General features: G+C 35.0%; 1 protein-coding gene across 7 annotated transcripts in view; it reads right to left on the reverse strand.

The window, feature by feature from the left end:
- Window positions 1-16771, reverse strand: part of MARCHF8 (membrane associated ring-CH-type finger 8) — a 104807-nt gene that overhangs the window by 42214 nt on the left and 45822 nt on the right. The window contains exon 2 of one of the 7 annotated variants that reach the window (XM_031956707.1): window positions 13832-13951. The exons of the other annotated variants lie outside the window; for them this stretch is intronic. Within the exon in view, the coding sequence (XP_031812567.1) occupies window positions 13832-13843 (12 nt within the window). The 5' untranslated portion in view covers window positions 13844-13951. The remainder of the gene's footprint in view (window positions 1-13831; window positions 13952-16771) is intronic. 7 annotated transcript variants of the gene reach the window in all.

Consider the following 16771-nt stretch of genomic DNA (forward strand, 5'->3'; position numbering starts at 1 on the left):
AATGAACACTTTTGAAAAACTTCACAGCTCTAATTAATGTAACAATCAAACAAGTTGCCAAAGGACACATGAAGAACACTACCTATCTTTTTTTTTTTTTTAAAAGAGCTTTTTATGGATAATACGCATGGATAATTTTTCAACATTGACCCTTACAAAACTTTGTGTTCCAAATTTTCCCCTTTCCCACCACATCCCTCCCCTAGATGGCAAGTAATCCAATATGTGTTAAAATGTTAAATCCAATATATGTGTACATATTTGTACAAGAAAAATTAGATCAAAAAGGAAAAAAAATGAGAAAGAAAACAAAATGCAAGCAAACAACAACAAAAAGAATGAGAATGCTATGTTGTGAACCACACCCAGTTTCCACACTCCTCTCTCTGGGTATAGATGGCTCTCTTCATCCCAGGATCATTAGAACTGATTGTAATCATTTCATTGTTGAAGAGAGCCATGACCATCAGAATTGATCAACGTATAATTTTGTTGCTGTGTACAATGATCGCCTGGTTCTGCTCATTTCTCTTAGCATCAGTTCCTGTAAGTCTCTCCAGTCCTCTCTAAAATCATCTTGCTCATCATTTGTTATAGAACAATAATATTCCATAACATTCATATACCATAACTTATTCAGCCATTCTCCAACTGATGGGCATCCTCTCAGTTTCCAGTTTCTTGCTACTACAAAAAGGACTGCCACAAACATCTTTTGACAAAAAGGTGATAAACAAAATACGCAGGATGGCAAACATGCTTCTAGACATAGGCAAAGCAGGAGTTTGTTTTTCTTGACTATGCACATTCACAAAGCCTTTGTTTTTCTTCTTTTATTGGAGGAGAAAGGAAGGAAGGAGACCTGGAGGATGACCTGGTTCTATTCTGAGAGTTTTAAAAAAAGAATGAGAAGGGAGTGAAAAAAAGAAATCACAATAACAAAAAGGAGGAAGAAGGGGGTGGAAATTGTTATTTCTCATAACTGGAACACATGAGAAGAATATACAAAAACATGGAGAAAGGGTTGGGGCAAGTTCAAAGTAAAAGAACTTTATGCATCTGAAAAAGACAAAAGAAAGGTTAAGCCACACAATTTAGTATAGAAATAACACCAAACTCAATAGGAAAATCAGCAGAGATAAGGAGAAATGAAAGAAGTTAAAATTAGGGAGGATCAAAACAAATTTTCTGATTCTGAAGGTAGTATTAAAAAATGTGAGAAAAGAAAACAACTTGGAAGTGTTAACAAAAGAACTGGAAATTGAGGGAATGCCCATCAATTTGGGAAATGACTAAATATGTTGTGGTAAATACAATGATCTAAAACAATTCCAATAGACTTGTGATGGAAAATGCTGTCCACATCCAGAGAAAGATCTATGGAATCTATATGCAGATCAAAGCATTGTATGTTTTCCTTCTCATGGTTTTTCCATTTTGTTTTGATTCTTATTTCATTGTATGAATAATGTGGAAACATACTTAATATAACAAACCTATATCAGATTGTTTGCTATCTTGGGAAGGGGAGAAGATAGGGAAAGAGAAAACATTTGAAACTAAAAATCTTATAAATGTGAATGTTGAAAATTATCTTTACATATAACTGGAAAAAATAAACTATTAAGAGGGAGAAGGGAAGAAGTGCTGCCAATCAATGGATGAGCAGCTGAATAAACTGTGGTAAATGGTTTCAATTACATTAATGCATTGCAAGAAGTGATTAAAGAGATATTCTAAAAATCCTGAGTAGGATAAACTGAAAGTCAAAATAAGCAGGCAGGAACAATTTGTACAAGGGCAACAAGTTTATCAAGAAAAATACATCTGTAAGACTTAACAACTCTAATCAATGCAATGACCTGTTTCTAGAAAATTTATGAAATATGTCACCAATTTCCCAAGAGAGGGCGATAGACTCAAGAAAGAGAAACAAGTGAAGACATATAGAATCTGTGGATTCATTTAGTTTCATTTGTATTTGTTATATAATTGGGGGGCATTTTCAAAAAAAGACATGTTATTTCTTGTCAAAATAACTTGAAAAAGATCTAGAAGAAAAACTATCTGAATGCTATGATAAAACAACAACAACAAGAAAAACCTGGATATCCTATTTCAAAAATCATTAAAATAAAACAAAACAAACAAACAAAAACCCAACCTTGCCCAAATTGCTCTGAATCAGAAAGCAAAGTGAAAATCAAAAGAATCCTCTGATTATCTCCTGAAAGAATTTCCAGATGAAAACTGCAGGAACATTACAGTCAAAAGAAAAAAAAAAAAAAGGTACAAGCAGTTATACAAGTTTTAGCAGCCATCATCCTGAAGGAGCATTTCAGAAGACAAAAGATGTAGGCTTGCAATAGAGAATAATTATTCAGTAAAACGGAGTATAATCCTGTATTGAGGAGAGGGAGAAAGGAAAAGGGAAAGAAGACTCGGACACTAAGAATAATGTCACCAAGTCCAATGAGATGTTGCCAGTTTAAGAGCTTGGCATTCACACACAACCCACCCTTTCCCCCCCTCCCTCGGATACTTAAGAATCCTATATCCACAGAGCCCTATCTGAGAATTATCTGCTTCAGTCATTGTCACTGATTACCCATATATGCTATCCAAATCTTCCTAAATTCTACTTCTGACAATGTGTTCTGGCTGATGACTTCACTTGCTCTTAGTTTTCTTGATTTAGGGCTGGCTTCTGACCCAAGTATATTCTGCTGATCCAGCCCTCTGGTGGCCTTGGTCTTCTACAAAAAGCCTTTTCTGACCCGTATTGCTAAAGCCTTCCCTCCCAAGATTACCTCCATTTTATCCTGCATATATGTCTTGTATATTAAAATTTCCATGTCCATTGGCAATTTTAATGCCCATTAGAAAATGAACTCCTTGAAAGTAGGAACTGTGTTTGCCTTTCTTGGGCAGAACTAAGCACAGTACCTCCTCAATAGTAAGCACTTAAAAATCAACACTGACCAATCCTTAAGTTTTTTAGTATGTAAGTGATATTTTCAGTAACTGGTTTTCTGGTACCTTAGCTATTATCCCTTCAGCTCTAAGAAAGTCCATCAGCAAGCTGCTGAGCTCAAGTGCTTCTGACCTTTATTAGCCTAAGAAAACTTAGAAAACCTAGGAACTACATTTAGGTTAACCTGATGTACAAAAGTACCAAAATTCCTGTTTGAGCTCATAGCACTTGCATGATACCATTAAACCACCATTATGAATACTAATTATTGTAATACGATTTGTCATCACATAAAGATAGAAAACGAACCAAGAAAATGTGTAATGCATTTTAGATTTCCATTGAGAGGGTAACAAGAAAAAATCTGATTGCTAGGCAGAAAAATTCCAGCCATCTAGAAAATGCCCTTCTATGGAAGATTTCCATCTTTGAAAATGCTGCATAAATAAATTCTTGCCCTTTTTCACTTTTTGCAATAATTAGCAGGGACTAATATTTATCTGAAAAACAACTTCAACTGTTTAAGTGAAATCTTCATTAATAAAGAAGATATACTTCAATGATGTATTTTGTTGTCAGAGACTTTAATAACAAAGAATAAAAGAGGATACTTCACTCAATATCAGAAAATTGCATTCATTAGAAAAAATAATGGCTGACATTCTATAGTACTTCAAGGTTTGCACACAATGTCACATACATGACCTCACCGGGTACCAAGAGGTAGGGACTACAGGTGTTATTTATCATTCCTATTATACAAATAAGGAAACTTGGCCTTAGAAATTTTATTTTCAATTAATTCAGTAAACATTTATTAAGTACTTCTTAGTGCAAGGCACTGTGCTAAGCACTGGCAGATACAAATAAGAAAAAAAAAAGGACAGTTCTGCTCTCAAGGAACTTACGATTTTATAGGGGAAGGCAACACACAAAAAGAAACTGAGCAGGAAGTGAGACAGGGAGACCAGCAGGGGAGGCATGCTCTTCTGTGCAGCAGAAATTAAGCAGAGCTGCTGCTGCAATGTACAAAGGGATCTGGAAAATTCAGATGTGAGTTCTCTGTAAAGTAAGGTTTTGGGAGGAGGGCTTAAATGACATGACCCCAGACACCTAACTAATGTGTCAGAAGAACTAGAAACTGGATTACATTGGACATTATATTAATCCCTCTTGCTATCTAATCTGTGTCTAGATTACTGAATATTTCGTAAAACAAAATCTACAACCTAAAATACTGGGACAGAAGAAAGGGGACCCATCTGAAAATTAGGAGTTAAGCAGATGTGTGCTGCTACATAGCATTTCCAATAGCAAAGGCATACTGGTCCTGGACTTGCTCTACTGGGAAGAAAAGAGATCATAAACTGGTGCCATTTCACTTCTTGCCCTAATTTAGCCACTGTAAAAGGATCAAATTTACACTGAGATGGTTTTTTGAATATGATTTCACCTACAATTTTTCATCACTTGTTTGTCAGCGTAAAATTCACTTAACAAGGAACAAAATATTTTGTTCCACAATGACAGAAAAAAGGATGTTCCTTAGGTCTAAGGAGGTTTAATTCATTCACACTAAAATACAACTATAAATGAACCCATTCATATTTGGCTCTGTTATAGCTATAAAGAGACACTTGCAAATATAAATATCTAACTTCAAATCCTTCCAAATTCTATAGAAGTCTACACCAGTGAATGGCATGGAATCGTAACTTCATAACTTGGTTTTCTCTACTTCTCTTCATTGTGCAGAGACGCTGTGAGCAGAGGAGCATTCAGTTCTTCCTAATTTATGTTTTTCTTTTTTCAACATTTTTGAACTTATCAATCAACAGCTATTAAGAATAAAACTAATAGTTCTTTCCTGTTTTTATCTTCATTCTCCCTCAATCCTACCCCATCCATGTCTCATTCCAGTCCTGGCCACCTCATCTACTGTATGCTTTGTAATTCTGGAACCAAAGTGAACAAATTCCCTTTTCCCTCACATTCCTTCCAACTGTTAAACCTTACTAATATGTAACACCCTACTAACAATACTGCATCTCCAGCTTTCCTCTCTGGTATGGGCTGTACATTTCCTTGCATCCCTTAATGCACTGATCTTGAAAGAGAACTGGAACACTTTGGGACCCTACTGTCACTTCCAGACTTGACCTTTACTTCCATCATTCAGCAACCTTTTCTTTTCTGTAGTCCATTCAATTAAAATTTCTACTACACTCAAATTATGGTACCTGCAGTAAAGTGAATCTCTCACTCTAGTCATTCTCCTTCCTTTCTTAAAGAGTTCAGAACCTAATTCCCATCTTCTTCCCAATTCCTGTCCTTATACTAAGAAACTTTAATATTCCTATTTCTCAACCTCCTTAATCAATGTAGAACCTATTTCTTCAATACAACCTCCTCTACATGTTTTTCAGTCATTCAGTAATGTTTGGCTTTTTTTGTGATCCCATGGACCATAGTGCCCATGGTTTTTCTTGGCAAAGATACTAGAGTGGTTTGCCATTTCCTTATGAAATAAATGAAAGTGAACAGAGGTTAAAAAAAAAAAGGCAGTAGAAACCATGATCTCAAGGCAATCAAAAGCAAAACCAGACTTAATTAAAAGAGTGAAACAATGAAACTACACTATGATAAAAGATACACTAGACAACAAATATCTTAAAAATTTTCAGCAAGTTTCTCTGATAAAGCTCTCATTTCACAAATATATATGGACTGAGTCAAATTTACAAAATAAGAGCCATTACCCAATTGATAAAATGGTCAAAGGATATACACAGGCAATTTTTAGAAGAAATCTAAACTATCTATAGTCATATGAAAAAATGCTCTAAATCACTGTTAGAGAAATGCAAATTAAAAGAACTTTGAGGTAATCATTTCTCATCTATCAGAAATGGCAAACGGATATGGGAAAATAAGTACACTAATGAACAAATGGTAAAGTTGTGAACTGGTCTAACCATGTTGAAAAGTAATTCAGAATTATGCCCAAGGGACCATAAAATTGTATATGCTCTCTGACCCCAAAGTATCACTACTAGATTTATATAAGAGATCAAAGGAAAAGAACTTATATGAACAAAAATATTTATAGTAGATCTTTCTTGTAGTAGCAAAGAATTGAAAATTGAGGGTATGCCCATAATTGAGGAATAGCTAAAAAAGTCGTGATATATTGTTGTGGTTCATTTTTAAAGAGGACTAAAGACAAACTGATGATATCCTGACTTGCACATGAACAGGATTTAAGTGAAGCTAAATTACAAAAGTCATCAGTCTCACTCTCTTCCTAATTTGTTGAAGTCCAGAGGCAGGATTAAAGTTAAAACAACTGGCAATAACCCAAGATACAGTAGAAGGCCTTGGCATCTTTGAGCATTTCACAGCATCTGCTTCAGATATGATTGTGATGGAATACTACTCTGCTATAAGAAATGAAGAAGGAATGGTTTCAAAAAATCTGGGAAGATCTTTATGAACTGATTTAAAGTGAATTGAATCAGATCACCATTCCCAATAACAACAATAGTATAATGAGCGACTTTGAAAGTCTTAGCTACTTAGCTTTTTATGTTTGCCAAGTGGATGGGTATAAATTGAAATCTCAAGAGTTATTTTAATTTTCTTTTCTCACATTAATGATAATTTGAAACATTCTTTCATATAGTTGATAGTATCAAATAAAGAAATATAAACTTTCTGTTCATATTTTTTGACTATTATCAATTGATGAATGGTTCTTGATCTTGTGCATTTGTAATCAATTGTCTACATATCTTGAATATCATATCCTATAAATGATGAAAAGATCTCCCCCAGTTAATTCTTTTCTTATCCTAGTCTGATTGCAAAAACTTTTCATGCAAAACTTTTTCTTGCAAAAGCTTTTTGAAATTTTATGTAAGTAAAATTATAATTTATAATCATTTCTATCTCTTCTTTAAGAATTTTCCTAATATTATTGTTCTATAAGAAACGATCATCAGGATGATTTCAGAGAGGCCTGATGAGACTTACATGAACAGATGCTAAGTGAAGTAAGTAGAACCAAAAGAACAGGGCACAGCAATAATAAGATTATGTGATGATAAACTATGATTGGCTCCTTTCAACCATGAGGTGATTCAGGTCATTCTGATAGACTCGTGATGGAGAGAGCCATTTGCATCCAGAAAGAAGACTATGGGAACTGAATGTGGATCACAACATAGTAATTTCACATTTTTTGTTGTTATTTGCTTGCTTTTCTCCCCTTTCTCAACTTTTTTTCCTTTTTGATTTGATTTTTCTTGTGCAGCATAATAAATGTGGAAATATGTTTAGAAGAATTGCACATTTAACCTGTATTGGATTACGAGGGAAGGGGAGAGAGGAGAAAGGAGGGGAAAAAAATTGGAACACAAAAGTTTTGCAAGGGTGAATGTTGAAAATTATCTTTGCAGATATTTTGAAAATAAAAATCTATTATTAAAAATAAAATGAGTTGGAGAAGGAAATGGCAAACTACTCCAGAATCTTTGCCAAGGAACCCCAAATAAAGTCATGAGGAGTCATGACAAAAATGACTGAAAATTGTTATTTTTTCCCAATTATTCTTAAAAATTGAACTGCATATATGAACTTGTTAAATTTCTATTAATAAACATATTACAGGGCAGCTAGGTGACACAGTGAATAGAGCACCAGCCCTGAAGTCAGGAGGACCCGAGTTCAAATCTGTCTCAGATACTTAACAATTCCTAGCTATGTGACCCTGGGTAAGTCACTTAACCTCAATTGCCTTAGCAAAAAGGAAAAAAATAAACATATTACATAGAAGAAAAAAAATTTCCTGACATGTGTGAATTTTCTGTTGTTTTTTTTTTCATTATGGGCTTTTCTGTTTTAAAACTGATCACTCATTTGGTATTTATTTCAGTATATAGTATAAGATTTTTTTTAAAACTTAATTTTTGCCAAACTGCTTTCTAGTTTTTAAATCAGTATTTGTGAAATAAGGAGTCTTTGTTATAGCAGAGTGTATTTTTGACACAACAAAATTTGGTTGTTTACCTAGTTTATTCCCTGCATCAATATCTTCCTGCATCTCTGTGTATATATATATCTGCTATCTGTATCTACTGCTTAGAAACATACTTGGCATATAGTAGAAACTTAGGAAATACTTGCTGATGTAATCAAATTTTCTGGTTTTTTTTTTTTTAACTACATTCAAATAGTTTTGATGATTACTATTTTATAACATAGTCTGAATCTAGTAATATTAGGTCCCCTCCTTGAGATTGAGCTTTTTTTGTTCACCCAGATAAATTTTTAATTACTTCAATAAAGTAAGGTTTTTGGCAGTTTGTTATGACATTAAATTAATATATTAAGAAGCATCATCATTACATTTGCATGGTCCAACTACAAATGATGAATGTATCTCCGATTACTTGTCTTTATTTCTGTAAAGTTTTTTATAGTGATGTTCCTGTAAGTCTTGAATATGTCTTGGATAAGTTAACCCCCTAATAGCTTATACGTTTTGTATTTATTTTAAATGGAATTTCCTTCTAGCTATTCCTGCTGCGTTTTATTAGTGATATGTAGAAGATCTAATAATTTTTGTAAGTTAATTTTCCATACTGTTACTTTACTGAAGTTAATGTTTCACTTAAATTTTTTTTTCTTAATCTGTGAGATATTCTAATCATATCCTAATTCTCTATAGTTCTATAACTTCAAAGAATAAAACTAAGAGCTAAACAATACATGGAAATACACAGAAGCAGATTCTTGTAAGGAAGTAAATTCCATCCACATCAAGCAAAATCTAGGTAACAATCTATAAAGTATGCTAGAAAACATTATGCTGAAAAAAGTTGGAATGGACAATTTGTAAGGTCACAGCTCTAGGGTTCAATGATTCTATAGTTTTGTTTTATAAAATTAAATTTTGTTTTATTGATAAGGAATAAGAACAATCCTGTTTTATATGTTACTCATTCTCATTAACATTGGACATAACTTTTGGGGAAAAGAGGAGGGAGTCAGACCTGTCATTCTGTTGGCATAGGCAATTTGCAGTGAGGAAATTCCTTCTACCCACTCTGACTCTTACCCTCTTAGTCTTTTATCATTTATGTATTTTGTTTATAAATTGTCACCACCATTAGACTGCAAACTCTTTGGGAGCAAGGACTGCCCTTTGCTATTCTTTTTATCCAGAGCTTAACACTGTGCTTGACACATAGTAGGTGCTTAAAAAAATGCTAGCTGATTGAGTCTTGGTAGAGAATATATTATAGGTACAGAGTATCACAGAGTTAACTGTGGAACTATATCAGATAATTATGTTGGTTACTTTTTGTGGTTATAAAGTAGTTATTTATTGTTACATATTTTGAATCCTCCTTAATGCTCTGCTGGGCACATGACAACGCTGTTTTGTTTTATTTTACTTTTTGATTTTTCTTTTTTCTATTCTGTTTGTTTTAAATAAACAGAATTAATAATAAAGGAGTTTATTGGGAAGTCAATAGGGTGTAAACACCAAAGTGAATTAAAACATTTTCTAAAAATTAGGAGTTTTGTTGCTATAATATAAATCAGTATATGTATTGTAATGCTGGAGAAACCGAGGCAAGATAGAGATTAGAAAGTTTTTAATAATTTATTTGGATTTCTGAGAAGGAGAGACTGTGCTGGGGACAGGGCTGATGTCCAAAGCATCCAGCCTGCATCTAGCAGCCAATTCGAGTTCTCCATAACATATTTATACACAGTAGCTAAACAAAGGCAGAGGGGTGGAGTCCAAACTCTAATGATCGGGAATCTCCATGCAGAAACCATAAATCCAGTTATGACAGGTTGGGGGGTAGGATCATAAATTCTAACAATCTAGCAAAGAAAGTGTTGGACTCCAGACACAAAGTCTGGAGTCCCCCTTTCTGAGTTTACACATTGACAATATAACCTTAGAGCAAATAGCCTTGAGTTAAATCAGTCTTCATGAAGTTGGGGTGGGGGTGGGGGGTTGCAATTAAGGAGACTGAGGCAGAACAGAAACTGAGGCAGGATCAATTAGGGAAACTAAAGCAGAACCAATTTAGGGAAACTGAAGCAGGCCCAATTAAGGGAAACTGAGGCAGAACAATAAAAGAGAACTGTGGCACAACAGTATTAGCTTAACACTAGTTCACATATATTTTATGGTTACAGAGCATATAAATTATTTTGTTTAAAGAACAGTGTCAATATGCTATCATCATTCACCACAATTCTCATAGCTAAAACATGGCAGAACCTGGACCTATACCAAAGCCATCATGCCAACTGCAGTCATGTTTTCCATTATTCCAGGCTATATTTCTAAAGGAAATGTTATCTAAACAACTATAAGTCAGAATGTTTTGGTTTGCTTTTCTTTTGAGAGTTTAAATACATTTTTCCCCTTTTAAAAAGGAAAGCAAGGGACACAGAGCCATTTCTGCTCAAATAGATAGAGACCAGAATGATCAAATCCTAAGAGAGACGGTTTATTTCTCAACTGTCAAGGAAAGACTGTAAGCTCCTGGAGAACAGAATTGTGTTACTTTTCATTTTTGTTTCATAACATTTAAAGTTTTTTCTTACATTTTATTTTTCTATTGTATTTTATTTATTTTGTTTAAAAAAATTCCTTTTTTGTATGGCTTGATCTTTTTTTATTTTGATCATCAGTTCTAAATCCTTTCCTTCTGATTTCCACATTAGACACAACTCTTTCCTTCCCATTTTAATATTTTATACTTTTATTTCTTCATTCCTAATGAAGTGTGTGGTTTTTACCAGTTAGTTCACACAGGTGTCCTAAGCAGATTATGTCAAGCTTTAATTATGTTATGAGGTTGGGGAATGAAAACACTTCACCAAATGATTGGGTGAATGGCTATCTTCTTGTTGAGTTTTGTTAATATTGTAATGCTGGAGAAACTGAGGCAAGATAGAGATTAGAATTTTTAATATTTTATTTGAAAGGGAAAGATCGTGCTAGGGGCATGTTGCCCCCAGGGCTGATGTCCAAAGCATCCAGCAACTAAAGTGTGCTTCCCATAAAGTATATATACACGTGGGAGGCTCCAAGCTACGGGAGGGTAGAGGAGGCAGGGCTGATTTAGAGCACTGAGAGTGGGAAGGGACTATCAATCTGGTTCTGACAGGGTCGGGGGAGGCACCGGACAATGTGATAAGTAGGGAAGGGTTGGGGTTATGATGTCTAAGATAGAAAGTCTTTCTCCTTATCTGGATATCATGATGATTAGGAGGGAGAGTTGGTGTTGCAGGATTGAGCAGAACAATTAGGAACTGAGGCAGGACAATGAAAGGGAACTATGGCACAACAATATCAATTTTATGAGAAAGGTAAGGAAATAAGCATTTTTAAAGTGATTTTTATGTGCCCAGCACTGTGCTAGGCCTTTACAAATATTTTCTCATTTGATTCTAATTGATTTGAATATAAATGTAAAAACAGTTAATTTCATAAGTTTCTTTGAAACAGTAAAAATTGTTTTAATTAATTACATTACCACTTATTTGCAAGGATTCAAGCCTTTAACTTGGAAAGGTTTCTGAGCCTCTCCTTAAAAAAAACCCAATGGCTTATCCAATAGAATAGAAAATCAATTTATATATTATAAAGATTCTGGATCTGAAAAATTAAGACATAATCACTTCCCCACACTCCATTCCATATACACACATCCCACTACTATGATTAAAAAAAAAAATAAGAAAAAAGTATTAGTTTTGAAGGAATTAATTAAAAGAATATACTACAAAGTATAAAAACTTTTTTTGTACTAAAATGTCAAATGATGATTTTAAATGTGATATAACATTTAGACAATACCTTATCATTCCAGTTTAAACTGGAATAAAGTCTGCTGTCAAAAAAACCCAATAATAACAACAAACAAAACACAAAAAAGCCAGAGGCTAAGCCAGTAATTTTTTTTTTTTTAAATAGCCTTTTCATCAGTTGGACCAACATAATTTTTGCAGAGTAATGAGATCCACCAAACTCTACATACTATCAACGTGGAAGGCAAACATCCCCAAATGCCATTGGATGAAGCAATGTTGCTTCTCAGGAACTTTGTTACTATATTATGACCATATTAGGAAACCTCCTTCCAATCAATCATCCATAATCTGGATGATCTAACAGAAATTATCATTTCACCTAACGTTAGAACCGATCATTTTATCTTCATGTAATCAATTAACAACATCAGGTACAATACACTTAAATTTTCTCATTGTTTTTGATATATTTACTTAATATTTAACCTCAAAGTAAGACAAACCAAAATATTGGCAACTAGAGAAGGGAAAGTGAAGGAACAAAGCACTCTTTATCAAAACTAACTGTAAAGCCGATTCACACATAGCATTCTTAAATTTAGTCCAGAAATCATGAGTGGGTGATAATTCCTAAAATTTTGACTCAGGCTATTCACATAAAATATTTTTTACATTTTAATTGAATGGTTGGCCTATAATCATGGCATTCTTAGTAAAATACTTATGAATGCTGTCTTTTTTCAAATGCATTCTCATTTGTATAATAGATTATGCCTATGAAATAAGTTTTTTCCAAATAAACAATATTTTATGTTCATTATCGATTTAAAAAATGAACTTCAACCGAAAATCTCCATTTAATAAAGTAAACAGAAGCTACTAATTTCAACTATTATGTTCCCAGGTAATGAATAGATGATCACAAGCCTGCAAGTTATATAAAACATACATATAATAAGCATATATTGCTAGACTTACATAATAAATTACTATAACTTAAAAAAATTATGCTACCATACACAGATAAAATTATATTTTTATAATCAGATAGTCTGAAGAAAGACTATAAAAATTCATTTATATTATAAAGGTGAAGATGGCATAAGATTATTTACCTCTACACTTCAATCTAGATAACTATGAATTTTACATAAGTAGTATTTAGTAAATACTAGGCTTTTTAATGTAATGATTTTTTTTTTTTTTTTAAAGCTCATCCTATTTGGTCCACAGTCTGCATACTACCATTTTTATTTCCTGGGTTCCAATAGCTCTGGAGTATTTTATAGTACAAGCAGGGTAAATCAGGCAGAAAAAGCCACTGGCAACTGTTAGAACATCCCTGACAAATGAAATTACTTATCAGTACTCAGCAAAAATAAAAATATCTCACAATGCTGTAAATAATATAACAGAACAAAGATTCTTGGGTTCCTTCCTTGAAAAATCTCTCATTTTTCTGAGGCTAAAATATCTCTATAAAATTAATACTATATAGTCACAAATATTTAAGTAGGTTCTGAAACCATTACAACAGGAATACCGCCTAAGTTGCAGTAATCAACTCTACAGCTGTGTTCACATGCATGAAGTGAATGATTTTTCCCTTAGCAAAAATCCCCGTTTTTCAAAAATGCTGATCTCAGGCACAATGCTCTTTAGAACAGAAGGCAAGTCTATTAAGGAAAAAAGCAGAGTCATTTATATTTTACATGGTTATTGCCCTAAGTATTTTTAACATAACTTAAAAAAAAAAAAAAAAAAAAAAAAAAAAAAAAAAAAAAAAAAAAAAAAAAAAAAAAAAAAAAAAAAAGCTCTGTCAGCAATTTTTTTGAAATAGAAACAAAGTCCATAATGGAAATGAAATGAAACTTCCGTGATTCTTCCACAGTGAATCTTAATGTGGGCCCTTGAGGCAGTGGGCCATTCTATACCTATTTATTTGGCAAGGCTTAAGGGCATCCCTAAGGAAATGAAAAGCCAACATTGTCAGAGGTCCAGGCATTCTCCTACCTGAAGCTTCATTTTCCAGCACAAATGGCTCTGTGTATCTTTAACGTTGCATGTCTCCTACGATCCAGACTAAAGGGGTGATAGCTGAGCTTACACCGCTGCAGAATGCCCTACATTTGCCTGCAAATGAAGAGAGAGTGGGTACTATACTTGCTGGGGCTTGTTCAAGCCCTTAAGTACACCGACAGTGTGATCAAACTGGACTAACTACTTCCTCCAGCTGATCTCCACGAAAGAGGGAGCAAATGAATAATTCATGCAAATCCATTCCCGGCAGCAATTTTTTTTCTTCCACAAATCTCCCCCAAAGCAATCCGTAAAAAAGAAAGGGAATTGGCTGGACGGTCTAGAATAGCAGGGAATATAGACTCCATAAGAGGTCTTTTTTCTCCGGAAGTAGTTGGTTTATCTACGGATTTATACGTAATAGTTTAGGAGCTTTAAAACACACACACACACACACACACACACACACACACACACACACACACACACACACACATACACGTAAATGTTTAACTACAGACATATTGCCAGGAACCGAGTATTTATCAAGCCATTTAGCAAGTTATTAATGAAGCAAAAACTACACGTAATGACAGCAGACTAGTACATATTATGCAAATCACTGAAAATTATCTAGGAGAGTGGGGAAACTCTCCCCCTGTCCTCTTCCTTTCCCCCGCCACCATCACCTGGCTTAGTAACTGATTACCTGCCGGTCACTACATCTCTCCCAGTCCCACTTTCCTCACAAAAGAGAGCTGATTAACTCTATAACCTCTAAAGTCCCAACTGGCCCTACACTCACGACGAGTCAAGGGAAGGAAAGTGTGCGTTTCAAGAGATTATCTGCTATTTCCCAGTTACAAAAAAGTGTTTGTTTGGCTCGAATTCGGTTTTCTGGATCTTATTTTGGGCAAGACTTTCACTGTAAGTCATCTGTTCCTTTATAAGGAGAAGTTAATTATAAATCATTCTCATCTATTAAGTAAAGATCACCCCTCCCTGACAAATTAAAAATGTAGTTGATCAGTAGATCAATAAACATTTATTAGATCCCTATGCCATACCTGGCACCGTGCTAGGATCTGGGGTGGGGGGGGGGGGGAAGAGGTTTCAAAGGAGTTTACATGCTCTGGGAAAGAAAACAATACAAAATGTACACAAGCAGGTACAAGTACTGATACAGCACCCATGGGAGGAAACTGAGGCAGCCAGGGCCTAAATGACTTGTGCAGGATCATGTGCCTCCTAAGTGAATGGGACTGAATGGGAGAAGTATTTCTCAGTATTGAGGCACATGTTCTCTGTTTCTGGGACTGAGACCTCGGGAAGGTCATTTATTCTATGAAGGAATGAACTTTGAACCTGAGGTGCAAGAAGTTGCAGGAAGTGACATGACCTGGGGGAGGCAGCCAGCATTACTGATCATTGGTCAAAGATAGTTACATCCTGTTAGTCTATCCAATGAGAAGGCTCAAGTCTTTTGCTTTTAAACCTTGGACAAGCCTGAAGCAGGTCAGGTTCCAGGAGCATATGGGGGCAGTTGGTATGGCTCTCGGATGTGTGTCTTTGACTCTCCCTGCAGTGATTAAATAAATATTTTCTAACTGTCTCTAAGATGTTTCCAACTACTTAATTGGATTGGGAAGGGGGTCTTGCACCCGACCCATCTCAAACATAATTGTTTGAGGTCATGTTTGAACTTGAATCCTAGGTCTCCAGACCCAGAATTCTGTCCATTGTGTCTAGTGGTCTCTAAGAATAGTGACAAAGTAGCATTGAGGGGGATTCAAGAAGTCCTCAAGAAAAGGTGACCTTACAACTGCCCTCAGACACTGAGGGTCAGTTCTGGCACAGAGATGGAGGTAGGAGATTGTTGTACAAGAACTGGCAGGACTGGCAATCAAGCCAATTTTGGTGGATTGTAAAGAATTCGATTATATTTAATTTATGCTTTTAACATATTTAACATGTATTGGCCAACCTGCCATCTAGGGGAAGGGGTGGGGCGAAGGAGGGGAAAAATTGGAATAAAAGGTTTGGCAATTGTCAATGCTGTAAATTTACCCATGCATATAATTTGTAAATAAAAAGCTATAATAATAATAATAAAAATAATTCGAAAGGATTTCTAAGTTACTGACATCATAAGCTTGAACAGTAGATGGAATCTGACATCTATATGTAACCCTAGATGTTACTGAGAGCCACAGGTAGCTTGTTATTGTTACTCAGTCCCTTTAGACCTAGCATGACCCCATGTGGGGTTTTCTTGGCAAAGATAATGGAATGGTTTTGCCATTTCCTTTTCCAGCTCATTTTACCAATGAGGAAACTGAGGCAAACAGTTCAGTGAAGTGACTAGTCACACAGTTAAGTAAATTCTGAGGCCAGATTTGAACCCAGGTCTTCCTGACTTCAGGCTCACAGCTGCATCCACTATACCACCTAGATGCCACTATGCCACTCCAGGCAGCCAGTGGCTTTGGCCCCATGTCAGAAATATCTGAATTCAAATGTGACCTCAGAAACATGTTATGCCACAGTTCTCTTCTAGTATCCTGACTCAGTTTCCCTAAATTTTTCTGCTTTGGTTTCCCTAATTGTTCTGCCTCAGTTTATAATTGCTCTGCTCAACTACCTGTCCCTCCTAATTATGATGATCCAGACAAGGAGAAAGACCTATCTTAGGTATCTCATCAGAATGTTGGGTGCCTCTCCCCAGTCTGTAATCTCAATTATCAGATATCCCCATGCCTCCCCTTACTCTGTCAGAACCGGTTAGTCCCATGACCCTGATTCTGCCTCAGTTTACCCCGTGTCTGAGCCATGTGTATATATGTCATTGAGAACTCGCATTATTTGCTGGATTCTTGGAGATTATAGTTTCATTCAGCCCTAGGCCCAAACCATGGATCCATTTGATCCCAGTAA

This window comes from Sarcophilus harrisii, chromosome 2, assembly GCF_902635505.1.
Source record: "Sarcophilus harrisii chromosome 2, mSarHar1.11, whole genome shotgun sequence".
Taxonomy (NCBI): Eukaryota; Metazoa; Chordata; class Mammalia; order Dasyuromorphia; family Dasyuridae; genus Sarcophilus; species Sarcophilus harrisii.